Source organism: Cucurbita pepo, chromosome 10, assembly GCF_057944985.1.
Source record: "Cucurbita pepo subsp. pepo isolate OVF chromosome 10, ASM5794498v1, whole genome shotgun sequence".
Lineage (NCBI taxonomy): Eukaryota > Viridiplantae > Streptophyta > Magnoliopsida > Cucurbitales > Cucurbitaceae > Cucurbita > Cucurbita pepo.
This window is the reverse complement of record NC_141807.1, coordinates 10,422,820-10,444,528: the sequence shown is the minus strand read 5'-3', so window position 1 is coordinate 10,444,528 and position 21,709 is coordinate 10,422,820. Positions and strand designations below refer to the sequence as shown.

Here is a 21,709-nt window from a genome sequence, read left to right as displayed (position 1 = left end):
CATTCCTTGGAGGTACAGAAACTGATTGGAATCATTCTTTCTCGACGAGTCATCATGTATCCTCGGGTTGGATTTTCAAGTTTTTCTTAAAGTTATTCAATGGCGGATTGAATTGGGGGAATGGTTTTTAGGCACTTTCAGCACTCTATTCCTTCATAGAACTTGTGGGTAATCTTGTTGAGAAATGGTAAGAATAAGTTTGAAGAGAAATGGTGGAGGATTGCTCTCGAATTTGGAAGAAATCTGAGAGTAGGAGACCCATAATCTAAACACCTATTGCCTTCGATTGGGGGATCGACCTTTCTCGATTCTTATTCCATATTGTTTCTCCTACTTTAGACTTTATAGGAGGAGCTTAAACCGACATTGAGAGCTCCAGATTCTTCGTTATTTAGAAGTTTGAAGAGAAATGGTGGAGGATTGCTCTCGAATTTGGAAGAAATCTGAGAGTAGGAGAAACACAATCTAAACGTTTATTGCCTTCAATTGGGGGATCGACCTTTCTCGATTTTTATTCTGTATTGTTGCTCCTACTTCCGACTTTATAGGAGGAGCTTAAACCGACATTGAGAGCTCCAGAATCTTCGTTATTTAGAGATCAATCTTTCTGGATAATTTTTTGGTGATATCAACTCCGATCATGGCCATTCGACCTTGGCTTTGCATACTAGTCGTTGGATGTGATGATCCGTGCGTGTTCGTTCTAGATCATATCAAATTTTGGAGGACATCCGACGGTTGAGATTTGAGTTCGAAAGATTTTGCTCGGATGGTCACGGTAGATGCTCTGATTCTAATTAGAGTGGCATTTCTGTAATTATCCATTCTTCTAGGGTTTTTTTTGATAATTTACCACTTTCCGAATATTTTATTATTTTTTTTTGGTAATTTACCGCTTTTTTATCATTTTTCCCTTTTTTTTTTTTTTTTTTTTGAATCTTGAGATTCCTTCTAGATAAGGAATTACAAATCCGGAAAGATTTTTTATAATTGATAAAATGACTTTTTTGCCCTTTTGATTTACTTTTTCGTTTCCAATCCTTTTCAAAAGGCCTTTAACTCCATGAAATCACTTGTTAGGGTACACGAGTGACTTGACTAAGTACTTTGTTCTTGCTTAATCCTTTAATTTTTTTCCTTTCTATCCATTGGGTCTTTCATGAGTGGCTTATTCTTATGGGAGATAATTTCCTTCATTTTTTGGGTGTTACATATACATACTCGTGACAAACACAAAATAAGAAGCAGACTTAAAAGAAGAACAAAAAATACTAGATTAAAAACAGAGGTTAGTCCATGGCCCACACTCCAAAGTCCACTCTCATCCACGACCAACTCTTAGTTACTTGAAAAAAAATGATAAACATGGAGTGAGTAAAACTTAGTAAGTAGCCTACTAGTAGGTTCTTAATGGCGACCTTAAGCTAGGATATTACTTCTTGTTATGTTTTCAGGATCTTAAAACCTTCTCCTAAAATAACCTTCAATTTTCTCCCCATCTATCTTTTTTTAAACACTTTTGAAAGTTAACTAGTAGTTTTTAAGTTTTTTTTTTTTTTTTGAAAATTCAACTGTATTTTTTTAAAAAACAAATTAATAGTTTCTATAGATTTTTTTTTAAAGATTTAAGTGTATTATTGAAACTTCTAAAAAAATTATGAGTATTTTTTTAGATAAAGTGCAAAGTTCAATGGTATTTTTATTAATTTAGCTTATAATTTAAAAAAAAATACAAATTTTGGTTGATTAAGTTAATATTAATTTTATTAAAATACATAACACCGCATCAAAATTAATTTATTAGGAATAAAATTAAAACTAAAAAATCAATTTATTTTAAACTAAAAAATTAATTTATTTTAAAACTAAAAAGTATACTTAATTTGACTAAAACATCCCTTATCCCAACTATAAAGAATTTAATTCCAAGCTCTCTTCTAATAGACAAACGATTATTAACATCTGTTGTAAAATTTCACTTCATCAATTGAAGTAGCGTTCAACTATAAATATCGAATTTTAAAGTATTCCTCGGCAAAGTAAATCTGTTGAAACTATCTATCAAAGGTGTTCCATAATGAGTTGTGGAGAAGTGTTTCCTTCAATTCTAATTTCAATTAAGGATGTCAATGACAAAAAAGTGCAAGAGGCTAGAAGGTTTGTAGTGGAAGAAAATAACAAGAGTCATGGACATCGTTTTGTTTACAAGCTGTATCATGTGTCTTATTCATGGTTACTTAAATCTCGTTGAATTGGTGCGCCTTTCACATCAGAGACATTTGTGCCTTAAACCGAGCTCTTTGCAATAGCAAACTTATTAAGAACTCTTTGCTTGCTACAACATTTGCTTGACATAATTGGACCAAAGGACGTTATGGACGACCATAGCTCACTGTATTGGTCTCCAATCATGAAGTGTGACATCGGATCTTTGTGCATACCATATTCATTAACTATAACATGGCAAGAATTTTTTTATGTTTTGACTGGGCATGCTATATTCTGTTGTTCTTATATATCTTTAGTTACCTGTGATTAAAGCAAAGAAGTATAGACATGGTTTCCAACCAACCCTTCCTTTATAGTTAGTTCGACGAATGGGTTTTTGTTATCATTTTATCGTTAACCCTTCCACTCGATTTTGTGTTATGATATCATACTGGAAATGAGAAGCGACCTTACTTGGACAAAATTATATACCGTTTGATAATTATTGTTGATAACAAAGATATATTGAATTATAAGCATTTTATGACTATGTCATATTTCATTAATCTTCATATTCTTCATATTCTTTATAATCTTCATATTACTTGTACATCTTTTACTTATAATCTTCATATTCTTTATATAGCGATAAGGAAGGGAGGGATAGAAAAGATACTCATAATATCATTATGACTATGCCTTATTTCATTAATAAAAGAGAGTAATACATCCACAAACACACACATATATATTTCGAGAGAGAGAGGGCTTTATTATAAGTCGAGATAGCATTCTAGTAGTTGTATTGCTACTTGGGGACAAGGAACTCGAGAACTTCTTTAAAAGTTCTGCACCTTTGTAATAAAAGACCAAGGAATATCATCGTTATTTATACCTTCTATCACAATAATATAAATTCTGCGAGGACGACGTTCTCTAGTCATACCAACCAGATCGTTCACCACAAGCTTGTAGATGAAACGATGTCCACTATTCTCGTTATTCTTTTCAACTACGAACCTTCCTGCATTCTGCACTACTAACACCTTTGGTAAATAGTTCCAAGAGACATTGTTAGGCCGATTCTGTTCATGAATACTTAAGAATTTGATATTTATAGGTGTAGTTGAACGCTACTTAAATTGATGAAGTGAAATCTTACAATAGAGTCTAATAAAGCGTTTCTCCATTAGAATAGGTTGGAATTAAATTCTTTATAGTTCGAGATAATAGTTGTATTCTTTAAGTCATTGAAACTAGTGTTACTAGTACTTGTTAGTATATTGAGACTAGTGTTACTAGTCCTTCACATGTCGTATCATAATCATATCATGTCATAAAAACTTCGTGATTATATCCTTCCCTAATTTATCATAGCTTTAACGTCCTTAGACATATCATAGTTGTGTTGTTACGTGAACGTACCTTAGTCTTAACGTTACAGGAACGTATCCTAACGCTATCGTTCTATCAATCTATCATAATCCTATCCCTTTCTACCCATAACCTAATCGTATTGTTTTATGAATCCATCGTGACCATATCATTGTTATCAATCTGTCATACCCATAGCACTTCGATACGTAACCAAACCATAACGTTTCATGAACATGTCTTACTCCTATCGTTACATTACGTTTAGTGCATCCTTCTCGTATCCTATCTCAAATATACCATTGAACACATGGTACCGTAAGTATTATCATACAATTCACATATTCTAACATATCATAAACATATCGATTCACAAACATTTCACACATATCAATATATATGACACTTGCAGAACCACGAGCACAGTCAACATCAAATATAACCATACGGATGGTAAGGACACCTACCTGATTAGCTTAGGCTGGTGTCCCCAATTTATCCTTAACAAAGTTCGATTTGTCTTTTGTATTAAAGTCAACCTATATGAACATGACATCAATTTCAATCATTTCTCTAAATTTTATGATGCTCTAGTGTTAGATTTCATGGGAAAATTGCACGAGTAAGGTCTTGAAATGTCTATATATCAAAACTGTTTAACACTTTCCAAATCTTGATTTTTTGGCTGTTTGTTTTTTTTGTTTTTTTTTTTTTTTTTTTTTTTTTTTTTTTTTTTTTTTTTTTTACTCCTGTTCCTAATCTTACTTCACGAGTAAGGTCTTGAAATGTCTATATATATTTTTTTTAATTATGTTAGTCATTACTTTTGGCTAATTTAATCTATTCTATTTTATTTTATTTTATTTTTTTGTTATTGATGGACGTATCTTTGTAAAACATACTAAATAAAACTAAATAATTGGTTAAGAGAGGATATGAGATATAACTTAAGGTTAAATCTCTTTCCATATGAGAATAACTCATTCTCATGTCCATCTTTGCTACCATGTACTAAATTAAGGATTTTATTTCTCTTGGGTCAAAACAATCCTTAAAGCACAAAATTGAAGTTGTAGTTAGTCAATTATAATATTTGACGTGCTAGTTTTCAAACTACTTTAAATGGGTGTAAAGAGAGCATGAGAATAACTTAGTTTCACTAATCTGACACGTGTTGGGCATGTACTGAACACTTGTTAATACAATGGATACATTACAAATTTATAATCCATCGTATCAGACACTTGACTGTGAATATTTTTTGAGAGTGAAACATACATTAAGCTTTTTTTTTAAGTATACAAATATATAAACTTATTTATATGAATTTATTTCTAATATAAAATTGATAAATTTTTTGAAATAATTCTTTTTAATTAATGTATCATTGTCACATCGGTATCCTAGTTTTTTAAGAATGACATGTTACTGTTAGTAACAGAAAAAGAAAACGGTAAGATTAGAAGAATTGGGAGAAATCTCTCATCCAATTGAAGAATGACTAAATCAAATCTAATTCATAACTAGATCAAATCTAATCCAAATAACTCAATCAAATCTAATCCTAACAATCCCTCCCTTAAACTGAACAAGAATAGTAATCAGTTTATATCTACGACCTCATACCAAACTTCCACCAGGTAACTTCATCAATTCCCATGTGTCATTTTTGTTTATTGCTCCAGATCCGTGGCTTGCCTCCATTTCTCACTCTTCAATACTTCTCTAAAGTTTACAAAGTTTGCAGGTTCAATAGGGGTAAACATGGCTGAGCTTCATCATCTTCTTTACAAAAAAAAACTTCTCCTATTGCATAGTCTCTCATCCAGACTGGTGGTCTCTTATTCCTTGCCTTATTCGAGCTAGGAGAGCTTGCTTCAGCCAAAGAGCCAGATGAAATATTTTCCTCTGCAGTATTTTCATCTGCCGCTTCTATATCATTATTTTCATCTACCGCTTCTATATCATTATTTTCATCTACCGCTTCTATATCCTTATTTTCATCTGCCGTTTCTATATCATAGAGTCTGTAAGCTTTTGACTCTTCACTAACTCCCAGCAAAACATAACTCAAACTCTTATCATCTAGCTTAGTTCTCTGAGCTGCCTCCTCTTTTTGTCTCTGAATCAACTCGAGCTCACAATATTGTTCTTCTTCCTTTTGCTGCAGCTCCAGAACTAATCGCCGTTGTGCTTTTTCTACCCTTCTTCTATTCTCTTCCAGCATTTTATTTAGCTCTTCTCTCTCTTTTCGTGCTTGTTCTTCTTTTTGTCTTGTAGCAGTAAGAGCGGCTTCTTTCTCTTTCTCAAGTTGCACATCAACATCATCAAACAACTTCGTGCGACCTTCCTCTATTCGCCTCTGTATTTCTAATTTAGTCTCTTCAGAGTTTAGCCTTTCTTCAACATTCTTCTGAATTAGTTCTTCCATCCTCCTAGCTGCATCTTCTTCTAACTTCTTCAACTCTGTTTCACGCCTTTTCTTCTCTTCTTCCTCTTTCTTAAGCTTCTCTATGGAATGATTTCGATTAGTGGATGCACGACTAGGACTGAAACTGGACGATTTGGGAAAAGAAGATAACGAGGAAGACCTACTTCTGCGTTGGCGGCTGAGGGAACTTGAACAGCTGCTTCTCCTGGAATTGGTAGTGGAATGATAGGGGGAAGAACTTGGGTCCCTTCTGCTTCTCTGACTATGGCGATAGGAATTGGAGCGGTGAGTGTACGACAGAGACCTTGAACCACTTTTCCCCATCAGTTTCAATTGAGTTTGAACGGCTGCTACAGGCTGAGATATAGCATGCAATACGAACATTCGATTCAAAGACATCTTTGTCTCCATGATTAAGCCTCTCTCAGGATGAAACACCTTGCATGTTCCATTTTGAAACAAAAAGGTAACGCCTTTGCTTGCAATTTACCAATACTCAACAAATTGTTCCTCAGGTCTGGCACATAGAACACTCCTGTGAGTATCATTATGATTTCATTCACTTCCAGCAATACATTACCCTTTCCAGTTACAACCATGCTTGAGTTGTTGCCCAGCTTCACTGAATCTCTGAAACTTCCATCAAAAGCTGAAAAAATATTTCTTCTTCCCACACATATGATTGCTACATCCCGAGTCAAGGAACCACATATCTTTTCTATTGGCCTTATTCATATTCACGTAAGCCTCAACGACATCTCTTCTTCACTCTCTGCATAGTTTGTCTCCTTCTCCTTGCTTTGACATTCCCATTGAAAATGTTCTAGCTTGTGACAATTATAGCACTCCACTGTGGCCTTGTTGAAGGTTTGTCTGCCTCGTCTGGTATTGCTTTGACATTCCCATTGAAAATGTCCTAGCTTGTGACAGTTATAGCACTCCACTATGGCCTTGTTGAAGGTTTGTCGGCCTCGTCCCCTTCATATGCCTCTAAAGCTTCCACGACCTTGACTCCTTCCTCCAGCAGACTGCACAAGTGGACTCTCCATCGACATACTTTTATTATGACAAACGTAGAAGACTGCTGCTTCTAGTTTTAACTAGTTTAGGGCATGACTCTCATACCAAAATGTTAGGAACAGAAAAAGAAAACTGGAAAGATCAGAAGAATCGGGAGAAATCTCTCATCCAATTGAAGAATGACTAAATCAAATCTAATTCAAATAACTAGATAAAAGCTAATCCAAATAACTCGATCAAATCTAATCCTTACAGTTATCATATCTATTTGGTATCATATTTATGTCTCGTATCTATATCTCATTTTTATTTTTGTGACTCTGAGATATTTTGCTTTTATAAATATATATCTTCACGAAAATAAGTTTAATTTATGTTGAGATGGAGAATAAAAATTGACACTTAAGGACGTTGATACTTGAGACTTTGATTCCTCTTGGTGTGAAGCTTGCATCTTGCCATTACTTGGGTAGAGAATGTGTTTCACTTAAAATTCACTCAAGAGAAAATAATCAAATAACGAACCATATTTGAGAAAGGATAACTTTTTTTTTTTTTAATCTTCGAGAAATAAGAAAGAATAAAATTTAAACCATGGCAGGAATGACATCTTCTTGAATCTTTGTTTTGTTCTCCTAAATGTATATAAAAAAAATAAAAAAAATAAAAAAATAAAAATTTTATATATTTTTATATATAATTTAAGTACCTATTTAATAAAACTCCATCCAAACTTCTACTCATAAATTTAATTATTATTTGTATACAATTGTTAATATGTAAGAAAATACACGTACAAAATGTCTATACTATTGGTAATAGACTAGTCTCGGTTGTTTGACTAAAACAATGCAACCATTGTCCAAACTAAAGAATCTGATTCGAGGCTATCTCCTAATAGAGTGAGGCTCAATTAGACTTTGTTGTAAGATTCGACCATATCAATTTGAATAGCGTTCTCCAACTATAAATATTGAACTCCAAAGTATTCACGAGCAAAGTAAGTTTGTTGAAACTATCTATAAAAGAGTTCCAAAATGAGTCGTGGAGAAGATTTGCCTTAAAATCTAGTTCCAATTAAGGATGTCAATGATGAAGAAGTGCAAGCTGTTGGAAGGTTTGCCGTGGAAAATTTCAGAGGTAGTAGATATAATTTAATTTACAAGCGTGTGGTGAATGGTCTTTTCAGTCCCATATAGGCTTTGACCCCAAATTTTATAGTATTGGGATAGAAGCTATAAATGACAATAATATTCATTGGTTAGATATTGCAATTGTGAAGAAGTTCTGTCATATGCATCAGACGCTACCACCATTGTCATATGCATCAGACGCTACCACCATTGTCATATGCATCAGACGCTACCACCATCCTAGCACTTATCTTTTGAGGAATTCATCAAATTCCCTGTTCACTACTTACAATAAGTCCTCTCTCTCTCTTCCACCATCCTAGCACTTATCTTTTGAGGAATTCATCAAATTCCCTGTTCACTACTTACAATAAGTCCTCTCTCTCTCTTTTATCTATAAAACTGGCATAGCCATAATAATATAATAATCTTTATATAAGTAAATATAATAATCCTTATATAAGTATCTTTTCTTTTTCTCTCGTACCCACTGATACATAACATGTTAAATTAACTCAATACTTAAAAAAATAATTTCTCTCTTTTGGAGATGCAGGGTATCGATCCTCGTACCTCTCGCATGCTAAGCAAGCGCTCTACCATCTGAGCTACATCCCCACAATTTTTGCATCACAAAACCCTAAATTTCTCGTCATCAAGAATAGTGAAAATGAAGAAATATTGCTACCCAACATGTCATGAATAAGGAAAAATTGAAAAGAAAAAATATATTTGTCTTATTTTTGGAGGTGCGGGGTATCTCCCCGTACCTCTCGCATGCAAAGTGAGCGCTCTACCATCTAAGCTATATCCCCATAATTCTTATGTCACAAAGTCCTAAACATCTCGTCATCAGTAATAGTGAAAATGAAAAACTATCCCAGCTCATTATGTCCTAAATAAGAAAAAATTGGAAAGAAATAATATATTTAGTAATCGATTCAACTAGAGATGCAAGGTATTGATCTCCGTACTTTCCACATGGGAAATGAACGCTCTACCATTTGAACTACATCCCTACCATTCTTACATCAGAAAACCCTAAACATCCCTTCATCAATAATTGTGAAAATGAAAAAGTATCTCTGCATATTATGTCATAAATAAGAAAATATTGAATAGAAATAAAATATTAATAATAAATAGTTTCTTTTGGAGATGCGAGGTATCGATCCTCGTACCTCTCGTATGCTAAGTCGTACCTCTTTTATGCTAAGCAAAGCTACATCCCCACAATTCTTGCATCACAAAACCCTTAATTTTTCATCATCAATAATAGTGAAAATGAAGAAATATCGCTACTCAACCTATCATGAATAAGGAAAAATTGAAAAGAAATAATTTTCAATAATATATTTAATAATAGATAGTTTTATTTTGGAGATGCGTGGTATCTATCCCCGTACCTCTCGCATGCAAAGCAAGCGGTCTACCATTTGAGCTACATCCCCACGATCTCACGTCACAAAATCCTAAACATCTCGTCATCAATAATAGTGACATTAGAAACTATCCCTGCTCATTATGTCGTAAATAAGAAAAAATTGAAAAGAAATAATATATTTAGTGATCGATTCATTTGGAGATGCAAGGTATCGATCTCCGTACTTTCCACATCGGAAGCGAGCGCTCTACCATCTGAGCTACATCCCCACGATTCTTACATTAAAAAATCGTAAACCTCCCGTCATCGGTAATTGTGAAAATGAAAAATATCTCCACTCATTATTTCATAAATAAGGAAAGATGTAATAGAAATAAAATATTAATAACATAGTTTACATATGTGTCACTTGTGTTATTTTAATGTATTTATTTACTTGGTAAATGTCTTTCATACTACAATCTCTTGAAGGGGCATTTTGAGAATCGAACTTTCATAGCACTAGACCAAATGCCCTTGTTATACCACTTGAAACGTATGTATGAAGCCTTAGGCCTAGGTATTAAGGTCGTATTTTGTCGTATTGCAGGAAACACGTGGAGTCCTTGGATGTAGAATTTGTCTTGGAGAATACCTTGGATGTAGAATTTGTCTTGGAGAATAAAGCCTTGGGATGAGATGTTAAGAAAGACTATGAGTATTAAGAGCATGATGATAAGTGTAAAATGTCGAATATGAAGTTAGGTTGATTTCGAATATGAAGTCCTTAGATAAGAAAAGATTTAGACATAGGGGCATTTCAAGAATTGAACTCAAAACCTCATGCACCCCAACTAAACCAAATGCCTTTTCTTGAACACCAAATATTTTTAGCTTCTACTCAAATATATTTTTCTCTTAGTAGTTGGAGGGCTATAAAACGAAAAGTTGAATCGTTATAATATACAAGGGTTATCAAATAAACCAACAACCAACCAAAAGAAACAAACTAATTAATTTTGGTTGGATTGATTCGGTTCAGTTCATTAGTTTGTTTGATTTAATTTTTCTATTTTGCCTCATATGACAAGAAAATAAAGTTGTATTGAATGCACCTTAGTTTCATTTATGACAAACTCATATGAAATATAATTGCATTAATAGTACTAAGAGTTGGAGTCTATAAACATTTCATGAACTTAAGTGCAACTCATGCTTCATTAAAGACGAGATAAACTTTAGTTATGTAACTGGAACTTTAAATTACTTCATGTGGAGCTTCAATTACTCTATGTTAGCTACTATCTTCAGGATTTACTAATTGGACAGAGTTCTTGGATTTAGGGGATTGTTTTATGTAATTTTCAACTACAACTTATGTTTTCAAATTTTTAGGTCATAATTTAGGTAGTGGTTGTATATTATGGATGAACACTAGAGTTTCTATCCCGTTCACCACAACTATTCTAGTTTTTGTTTGAAGGCTATAATTGTCATCTATGTTGTATGGCAATAAAATTTGTTTAGATGAATTGACCCAAGTTCATCTTTGTTTTTGTCTAATTGTGATTTTGCAAAAAGCTTAACTAATATGAAATATCGAGGTAAATCAAGAATATATCCTACACGTCATTCAAGATGACAATAAAATTGAGTTAAATTGAACGCAGTTTTAGTTTCATGTTTAGTAGGTTCAAGATGAAGCATAATTGTATTAATGATATTAAAGAGAAATTCGTGTTTTATTAGAAGAGACCAACTTCATTTAAGGTACTAGGAGTTTAAACTACTTCCATTGTAATTTCAATCACTCCACAATGATTACAAATTTAGGGTTGGCTAATTGGACATCAATTATCAACTTTAGGTTATAATTTAGGTAGTAGCCATTATAATATTGATAACTCTCTAAAAGTAGAGTTATATCAAGTCTTTTTATAGTTAATATTGCACCCTTATTCACAATTTTCTCATTTATTACCCATTTATTCTACTTAGTGAGCATGAAATCGTTTATTGCGGTCTAACATGAAAAAAAAAATATGATTTGGCATAAATCGATCTTAATTGTATATTTAGTTGAGTTATATGGTAAAATTTCAGACATTTATGCTAAACCATTTGGGAGTAGCAAATTTGGAAACAAATGGGGAATGACATGAAAATTTTAAATCCACATCATCAGTCCAAGTGGGTCATTGACTACCCAATGAGGAACATCCTTTGTGGACTACTTATTTCTTTTCGGCCCTAAAGGGGAACTCAAGCTCAATATAAAAGGAAAAGGAAGACCAAGAGAAGAGGAGCCACATTTTGGGGAGAAAATCGAATTACACAGCAGCAGCCTCTACTGTGAAACCAGAGAAGAAGAAGAAAACACTAATCCAGCAGCTGTTGACAGCAGAAAGAAAAGGAGACCAACAAGAATTGATTAGGGCAAAGAGGTGGACGTGAGAGCTCAAGAGAAGGGAACTTTCATTGACGAACGACAACAAACCGGGATAACTCTCTATTTCCTTATTCTCTTTCCTTATTCCATCAATCTTACATGATGAAGATGCGGATTCCTCTGTTTAATTCAGTTTGTATGGAGAGCTAAACTTAATAAGGGAGGCGAGAGAGTTTTATATAGTTTAAGTATGTTGACGGTATGATTTTAGTTTATTAAAGAGTTGTTGTTAATAGCCCTAAGCAATGCTCCTAACGTTCTATTAACCACCTTAGTTTGCTCGTTAATATGAAGATGACATGTAGTTGAAAACAATAATTTGTTACCCAATTTATGACTTAATATTCTTATAAATAATAGCCCTAAGCAATGCTCCTAATATTTTGTTACCCAATTTATAACTTAATATTCCAAAAGTGGCTTAAAAATTTAACATCCCTATCTTTTTTTGTGTGCAGCAAACATTGGCAACATTGACTACAAAACTTATAAACATCGTGCTTCATGGCAAAGATCATATGGATCGTGATGAGCATTTTATCCCATATCTTGGTTTCGCTAACTAAAGTTTTCCAATAACTCCCAAACTTCATTACGTTATATAACCTCTTGGGATAAGGATTCATATAACATTTCATAAAATAAGATCTACAGATGAATTTCATAGCATTTGAAGGTCATCTAGGTCATGAACCGAAGGTAAATTACCTTAGGGGCACTATGGTCATTTTACACCGTTTCTTCGTTTACCTACTTATCCTTATCCAATGACCACCAAATTTCACTTCTAACCTCAACATACTATAATATGCTCTGTATTAAAATTTGATAGGAAGCGGAGCTCATAGTGGATTATTTTAACGTTACTTAAATCTCGAGCTATTTGATCGGTTCAGGGTCTTAACTCACGGTTCTTTGGGTTTTTCTTTCATATATCCTTAATTCATACTTGGTTTAGGGTTCATATGAAAATCCAAGCGATTTCTACAAGTGTTTCTTAACAAAAAGTCCAAGGTGGCTACTTGCCTCGTCATCGACGTTTGGGACGTCCATTCTTGAGCTTCCAATATCTAAATTACTTCAAAATTTCCTTCCATGTACTCCTTATTGTGTCTAGTTTCTGAAACCATAAGATTTTCTATGAGAATCGGTCTGGAATGGGGTTAAAATTGAGAAAACTCGAGAAAAGGTCAAATTTTGAGTTGACTTGGACAGTTTAGTTGAACTGGCCATATCATCATTTTCTTCCTCTGAACAGGAAGAAGATGCGCATTTTTCGCGTCGTCGCCATCTGAAACTCGGCCTGTACAGCCACATTTACAGCGTTTCTCTCCTCGATTTCTTCATGAAACTTAAAGATTGTTATTACAAGGAAGGGCTAGGGATTGATTTGATACCTTCTCGTGGATTGTAACCTAAGATATTCGCTACCAAAGTTCATCCAAAATCTGATTTATCGCTGGAGATAAAACAAAGGATTTCTTATTGGGTAGCCAATTCTAGGGGTTTCAAGGCCCTATTTCTTCATCGAACCTCTTCCATATCCTTTCTTAAGGCTAAAGGAATTGGTTTGGAGGAACGTCTTTGAATGTAAGACCTTAATTTCCAAAAATCGTTCTTGGCATGCAACTCACTCGAAACGCCAGAATTTTTGATCTCTTGGGTAGCTTGTTTTACGATGTTTCCTCTCTCGATTCCTTCATCAAGTTTACTCAACTTCTTCCTCTGAAGCTAGAGGATCCTTAATTTGAAGAAAAAGAGATCGTAGATAGGAATTCGACTCTTATCCCCAATTTAATTTTGAAACCTATTTCCTTCAATTCGACACGCTCTCGAGGTTACTTTTCTTTGTGGTCTTCTATGGAAGCATTCCTTGGAGGTGTAGAAACTGATTGGAATCATTCTTGCTCTACGAATCATCATGTATCCTCAGATTGGATTTTCAAGTTTTTCTTGAAGTTCTTCAATGGTTGATTGAATTGGGGGAATGGTTTCTAGGCTCTTTCAGCACTATATTTCTTCATAGAACTTGTGGGTAATCTTGTTGAGAAACGGTAGGAATAAGTTTGAAGAGAAATGGTGGAGGATTGTTCTCAAATTTGGAAGAAATCTGAGAGTAGGAGACCCATAATCTAAACGCTTATTACCCTCGATTGGGGGATCGACCTTTCTCGATTCTTATTCCGTATTGTTGCTCCTACTTAAGACTTTATAGGAGGATCTTAAACCGACATTGAGAGCTCCAGATTCTTCGTTATTTAGAAGTTTGAAGAGAAATGGTGGAGGATTTCTCTCGAATTTGGAAGAAATCTGAGAGTAAGAGACCTACAATCTAAACGCTTATTGCCTTCGATTGTGGGATCGACCTTTCTCGATTCTTATTCCGTATTGTTGCTCCTACTTCTGGCTTTATAAGAGGAGCTTAAACAGACATTGAGAGCTCCAGAATCTTCGTTATTTAGAGATCAAACTTTCCGGATAATTTTTCGGAGATATCAACTCCGATCATAGCCTTACCGACCTTGGCTTTGAATACTAGTCGTTGGATGTGATGATTCGTGCGTGTTCGTTCTAGATCATATCAAATTTTGGAGGAGATCCGACGATTGAAATTTGTGTTCGAAGGATTTTGCTCGGATGGTCACGGTAGATGCTCTGATTCTAGTTAGAGTGGCATTTCTGTAATTATCCATTCTTCTAGGGGTATTTTGGTCATTTGCTACTTTTCGAATATTTTATTATTATTTTTCTCGAAAAATCCATAATTTTTCTACAAATTCCTCATCGCTTTTTTATCATTTTCCGCTTATTTTGAATCTAGAGAAGAACAAAAAATACTAGATTAAAAATAGAGGTTAGTCCATGGACCACACTCCAAAGTCCACTCTCATCCACGACCAACTCTTAGTTACTTGAAAAAAATGATAAACATGGAGTGAGTAAAACTTAGTAAGTAGCCTACTCGTAGGTTCTTAATCGCGACCTTAAGCAAGGATATTACTTCTTGTTATGTTTTCAGGATCTTAGAACTTAGAGGTCATCGTGTCATGTATCATATACTGATCCTGAAAACCTTCCGCTAAAATAACCTTCAATTTTCTCCCCATGAACACATGAGTGGTGTCGTCATAATCATGTAATTCTACTGGTAAATCGTGGTGCAGGACATCTCGTTTAGCTGATGGGAAAGGTAGGCCTATCATAACATCCAGCTCCTCATACATATTGTAGGACATCCTACCTAAAGAGGAATAGGGGCCTTTTAGTACACATCGTAATGCAGATAATGGTTACTTATGGGTATGGATCCTAGCAACTTATTTAACATGTTATTCATATAGTTCTAGGTACTTGATACATGGATTATTGATGAACCTAGGTGTTTATACATAATGTCATGGATTAGGCTTTAGGAGTTGAGGTTTTAGCTTAGGAAAACATTAAAGGGTAACCTAACGTGGACTAATTGGTGTGAAAACCTACTAGCACTTTGAGGACCTCTTTCCTTCACCAAACTTATGGGTAAACTTATTTAGAAGGTGCAGGAACAAGTTTGGACATGAATAGTGGACTATAGTTCTCGAATTCTAGGTAAACCCATGAACACGATACCCCAAAACAAAAAACTTGTATCTCTCGATTGGGTACTCGATTAAGCTTGCTTCTTTCCCCTAATAGTCTACCCTTATTCATAATTTATAGACGAATTTTCCACTATCAATGAAACGTCTAGAATTTCTATAATTTCATTCTTGATTTTTCTGAATCTTCTACCAGAAAAGTCTTCTCCGATCGGAGCCTTCCTTTTTTAAGCAACTTGTAATTCTTATTCTATAAAACATTTAATGATTCGGGAAGTTTATACAAATTAGAAAAAGTACAATTTTCTCAATATTTTTTCAATTTTACTTGTTCTTTACTTCTAGATACAACCTAGTAGGGATTATATACTGTCTCTTATTGAAGACCTTGAGTGTTGCAAATTCTCCTCTCCTTTGAAAACTTTCAGTCATTGAAAGTGTTTATTCTAAAATAGGTCAAGGTACAAGGTTCTTATTTGCCTTCTGTTTCCCAAGTGGCTTCTTTTACTCTATGATTCTTCCATAGGACCTTAACAAGAGAGATTTCCTTGTTTCTCAATCATTTGACATTCTTGTCTATTATTTGAATCGGGTCTTCTTTATACGTTAGGTCATCTCTCAAGAAGAGAGTTTCATGAGCCAGTACGTGCGAACAATCTAGGGTATACTTCCGTAGTATGGATACACGAAAGATATTATGTATTGCAGACAAGTTTGGGCATTGCCTGATTCTATAGGCCACAGATCCAATCCTTTCTAATATCTCAAAGGGACGGATAAACCTAGGGCTTAGCTTCCCCTTTTTACCCTACCTGAGCACCCCTCTCATGGGGTGCTACCTTTAGGAATATATGATCCCCTACCTACAATTCCATGTTCTTGCGCCTTAGGTCTGCATAGCTTTTCTCTAGGCTTTGTGCGGTTTGTATCCTAGCTTTAATCTTCTGGACTACGGCGTTGTACTTTGCACCAACTGTGGCCCAATAGTTGTCGTTTGCCCCCCTTCTTCCCAAAAGATAAGGGATCAAAATCTTCGTCCATAGAGAAACTCGTATGTGGCCATTTGTATGGTGGCTTGGCAAGTATTATTATAAGTGAATTTCATAAGGGGTAGGTAATTATCCGAGCTTCCTGCAAAATCCATCACATATACCCTCAACATGTCTTCCAATATTTGCTTGAGCATTTCTGTTTGACCATCTGTTTATGGGTGGAATGTCGTACTATAACTGCGTACCCAATGCCTTAGTTGAATTTTCCAGAAGCGAGATTTAAATCTGGCATCTCGATCTAATACTATTGCCTTTTGTTGAATTTCCAGAAGCGTACCCAATACCTTTACTGATAAATATTAATTTTTAATGTTAGAAAGAGTATCTCAGTTGGGAGATTGTTAGACTGAAGATTTGAAGGTCACACGTGTTTTATCCACGTTCAACGCACCTAATACAAGTTTATTACCTGACTATACAATCTAAAAACATAACTTGCTTATTCAATCTAAAATTAGAGATTATTTCTTTTTTAAATACAATGAATTAGCGGAAATACCTTTACTTATGAATTTTCATTTATAATATTAGCAGGGATAACTCTGTTGGGAGAGCGTCAGACTGAAGATTTGAAGGTCACGTGTTTGATCTCCACGTTCACCGCACCTGATTCTAGTTGCATAACCCAACTATTCAATCTAAAATTAGTCATTATTCCTTTCTGAAATCTCAATGAATTATCGGAAATACCTAACGTGTTCTAGTTCACCGCACCTTATACAAGTTGGATAACTTGAATATCTTATTAAAAACTAGTGATTATTTCTATTTAAAATTTCAATGAATTAGCGAAAATACCTTTACTGATGAATTTTCATTTTTAATGTTGGTGTGAATAGCTCAGTTGAGATAACGTTAGATTGAAGATCTGAAGGTCTCGTGTTCGATCCATGTTCATCACACATGGTTTACGGTGCATAATTTGACTATTCAATCTAAAATTAGTGATTATTTCTTTCTAACATTTCAATTAATTAGTGGAAATACCTTTACTTAAAACTTAAAAACTTTCATTTTTAATGTTAGCGAAGATAGCTTAGTTTGGAGAGCGTTAGATTTAAAATTTGAAGGTCACGTGTTCGATCTCCATGTTCACCGCACCCGTTTCTTTTTGCATAACCTGACTATTCAATAAAAAAATTAGTCATTATTTCTTTTTAAAATCTCAATGAATCAGCGAAAATACCTTTACTGATGAATTTTCATTTCCAATGATTGCGGGGATAGCTCAGTTGGGAGAGCGTCAGACTGAAGATCTGTGAAAGTCATGTGTTCGATCCACGTTCACCGCACTTTGTTCAGGTTGTATAATTTGACTATTCTTTCAAAAATTAGTGATTATTTATGTTTAAAATATAATGAATGAGTGGAAATACCTTTACTTATGAATTTTCAATTTTAATATTAGCGTGGATAGCTCAGGGAGAGCGTCATATTGAAGATTTAAAGGTAACGCTTGATCCACGTTCACTGCATTAGCGAATATTTCTTTTTGAATTTTTAATTTTAATATTAGCGTGGATAGCTCAAGGAGAGCGTCATATTGAAGATTTAAAGGTAACGTTTGATCCACGTTCACTGCATTAGCGATTATTTCTTTTTAAAATCTCAATCTCAATGAATTAGTAGAAGGAAGATTTAAAGGTAACGTTTGATCCACGTTCACTACATTAGCGATTATTTCTTTTTAAAATCTCAATCTCAATGAATTAGCAGAAGATCGATTATTTCTTTTTAAAATCTCAATGAATTAGCAAAAGATCTGTCACGTTTTTTATCCAACTGGCATAAGTTGACTAAGTTGCATATCTTTACTATTCAATCTAAAACATGTGATTATTTATTTTTTATGTTATCTAGGATGGCTTAGTTGGGAGAGCATCAGATTGATTATTGGAAGGTCTTGTGTTCAATCTGCATCCATTGCACCTTATAGTTTTATGAATTTTTATTTTTAATGTTAGCGGGGATAGCTCAATTGGGAGAGTGTCAAACTAAAGATTTGAAGGCATGTTTAATCTCCACGTTCACTGCACCTGTTTCCATTTGCATAAGCTGACTATTCAATAAAAAATAAACTAGTTATTATTTATTTTTAAAATTTCAATGAATAATGAATTGAATTAGCGGAAATACCTTTACACATGAATTTTGATTTTTAATGTTAGCGGGGATAGCTTAGTTCGGACTGAATATCTGAATGTTTCATGTTTAATCCACGTTCACCACACTTGGTTTACATTGCATAAAAAATAAACTAGTTATTATTTATTTTTAAAATTTCAACGAATAATGAATTAGCAGAAATACCTTTACACATGAATTTTGATTTTTAGTGTTAGCGGGGATAGCTTAGTTCGGACTTAATATCTGAAGGTTACATGTTTAATCCACGTTCACCGCACTTGGTTTACGTTGCATAAGTTCATTAAGTTGCATAACTTTATTCAATCTAAAATTAGTGATTATTTGTTTTTAAAATATAATGAATTTGCGGAAATACCTTTACTTATGATTTTTTTTTTCAAATATTAGCGAAGATAACTTAGTTTTGAGAGTGTCAGACTGAAAATGGGAAGGTCACGTGTTCCATCCACGCTCACCGCACCTGAGTCAAGTCACATAACTTCACTCATGACTATTCAATTTAAAATTAGTGATTATTTCCTTTTAAAATATCAATGAATTAGCTAAATACTTTACTAATGAGTTTTCATTTTTAATGTTAGCTGGGATAGCTTCGTTGGGAGAGCGTCACTAAAGATCTCAAGGTCACGTGTTTGATCCACGTTCACTACACCTGATTCAAGTTGACTAAGTTGTATAACCTCGCTATTCAATCTAAAATTAGTGATTATTTCTTTTTAAAATCTCAATGAAGTAGTGAAAATATCTTATTAACCGATGAATTTTTATTTTTAATGTTAGCGGGGATAGCTCAGTTTGGATAGCGTTCAAGTTGACTAAGTTGCATAACGTGGCTATTCAATCTAAAATTAGTGATTATTTCTTTTTATAATCTCAATGAAGTAGTGAAAAAATCTTAACGGATGAATTTTTATTTTTAATATTAGCGGGGATAGCTCAGTTTGGAGAGCGTCACTGAAGATCTGAAAGTCACGTGAGAGCATCACTAAAGATCTGAAAGTCACGTGTTTGATCCACGTTCACCGCACCTAATTATAGTGGACTAACTTGCATAACCTAAATATTCAATCTAAAATTAGTGATTAGGCCACGTGTTTGATCCACGTTCACTGCACCTGATTCAAGTTGACTAAGTTGTATAATCTCGCTATTCAATCTAAAATTAGTGATTATTTCTTTTTAAAATCTCAATGAAGTAGTGAAAATATCTTATTAACCGATGAATTTTTATTTTTAATGTTAGCGGGGATAGCTCAGTTTGGAGAGCGTTCAAGTTGACTAAGTTGGATAACCTGGCTATTCAATCTAAAATTAGTGATTATTTCTTCTTAAAATCTCAATGAAGTAGTGAAAACATCTTAACCGATGAATTTTTATTTTTAATGTTAGCGGGGATATCTCAGTTTGGAGAGCGTCACTGAAGATCTGAAAGTCACGTGAGAGCATCACTAAAGATCTGAAAGTCACGTGTTTGATCCACGTTCACCGCACCTAATTCAAGTTGACTAACTTGCATAACCTAAATATTCAATCTAAAATTAGTGATTATTTCTTTTTAAAGTTACTTGACAATTTAATCTAAATTTAGTGATTATTTCTTTTTAAAATTTCAGAATTTTCATTTTAGTTGGGAGAGCTTAATATTGAAGATTTGAAGGTCAGGTGTTGTTCGACCTTCACCACACCTGATTCAAGTAATATAACTTACTATCTTATCTAAATTTAGAGATGATTTCTTTTTAAAATTTCAATGAGTTAGCGTAAATAATTTTACTGATGAATTTTCATTTTAACGTTAGCGTGGATAGCTCAATTGGGAGTGCGTTTGTAGATAGCGTGGATTCCTAATTCTTTATTTGACTATAAATGCTCTATAAGACATTTAGTAAAATGACTCATTTTATTGCATGGAACAATAAAATTGATCTTCCCTTAGATTCCTAATTCTACTTTCAATGTTGCTAAGTTGAGTCCTTCTGATGTAGGTGATGATTTTTCTTATTCGAGGACGAATACTAAAGAGGGGAATGATGATAAGAATCACAGTGTACATTCTACTTTCAATGTTGCTGAGTTGAGTCCTTTTGATGTAGGTGATGATTTTTCTGATTCGAGGAAAAATCCTTTTGAATAGGGGGATGATGACAAGAATCACGGTGTTCCAACTAGACCTATTACACAACCCAAGGCCAAGAAGATTCAACAAGCATTCATACTTCATCTACAAAATTGGATAGGCTAGGTTCAACCATCATTTCATGTGTGACAAGCTCTACAAAATTGGATAGGCTAGGTTCAACCATCATTTCATGTGTGACAAGCTGAGTCGTTTGAGTCAAGACCATTTGGAGATTCAAAAGTAAATATTTGCATGGTTGAAGTAGTGGATGAAGTTGCAAGCATCATTTCATGAGTGGTTAGAAAACTTTATTTCTTATTTTAATTTCATAAAGTTTGTAATGCTCAAATTGACTTGGTCTTCTGTGGTGATCTAAAGGGATTGAGATTAAATCATGGCCACTAACTTCTTTGGTGGGGAGACTATAAATACCCACACATTATTATGTAAAAGCATATTTGTGATCAATGAAATTGATCTCTCAAGTTGAGATGACCCCTCCTGTATAAATTCGAGCATATCTTTGTCATTTCTAAGTTTTATGCAATTCTTGTGGTAGATTGCATCTGAGTCATTCAATCAAGCCTCGATGAAGTTCGATTGTGGAGTGACTCGATTTAGAAAAAGATTCCATAATCTAATTCTAGCTTTATCTCTTGGTTGATCCAAATTTTGTATAAGAAGGAGCGTCGATTGCATCGATTCTATCAACAGTCTTCTCATTAGTTTATGGTGCATGACCCATTTCTTATACCATTCACCTTCGAGCGCCACCATAGTTTTGCATCGTCCATGAGATGCATTGCGACCAACGTAACTCTTAGGTCCTAT

The 21,709-nt window shown here is 34.0% G+C and overlaps 1 protein-coding gene across 1 annotated transcript in view; it reads right to left on the bottom strand.

Annotated features, from left to right (window-relative positions):
• Positions 1-6,424, bottom strand: part of LOC147790680 (uncharacterized) — a 41,137-nt gene extending 34,713 nt beyond the window's left edge. The window contains exon 1 of the mRNA XM_087127640.1: positions 5,659-6,424. Within this exon, the coding sequence (XP_086983766.1) occupies positions 5,659-6,424 (766 nt within the window). The remainder of the gene's footprint in view (positions 1-5,658) is intronic.
• Positions 6,425-21,709: the final 15,285 nt, after the last annotated feature.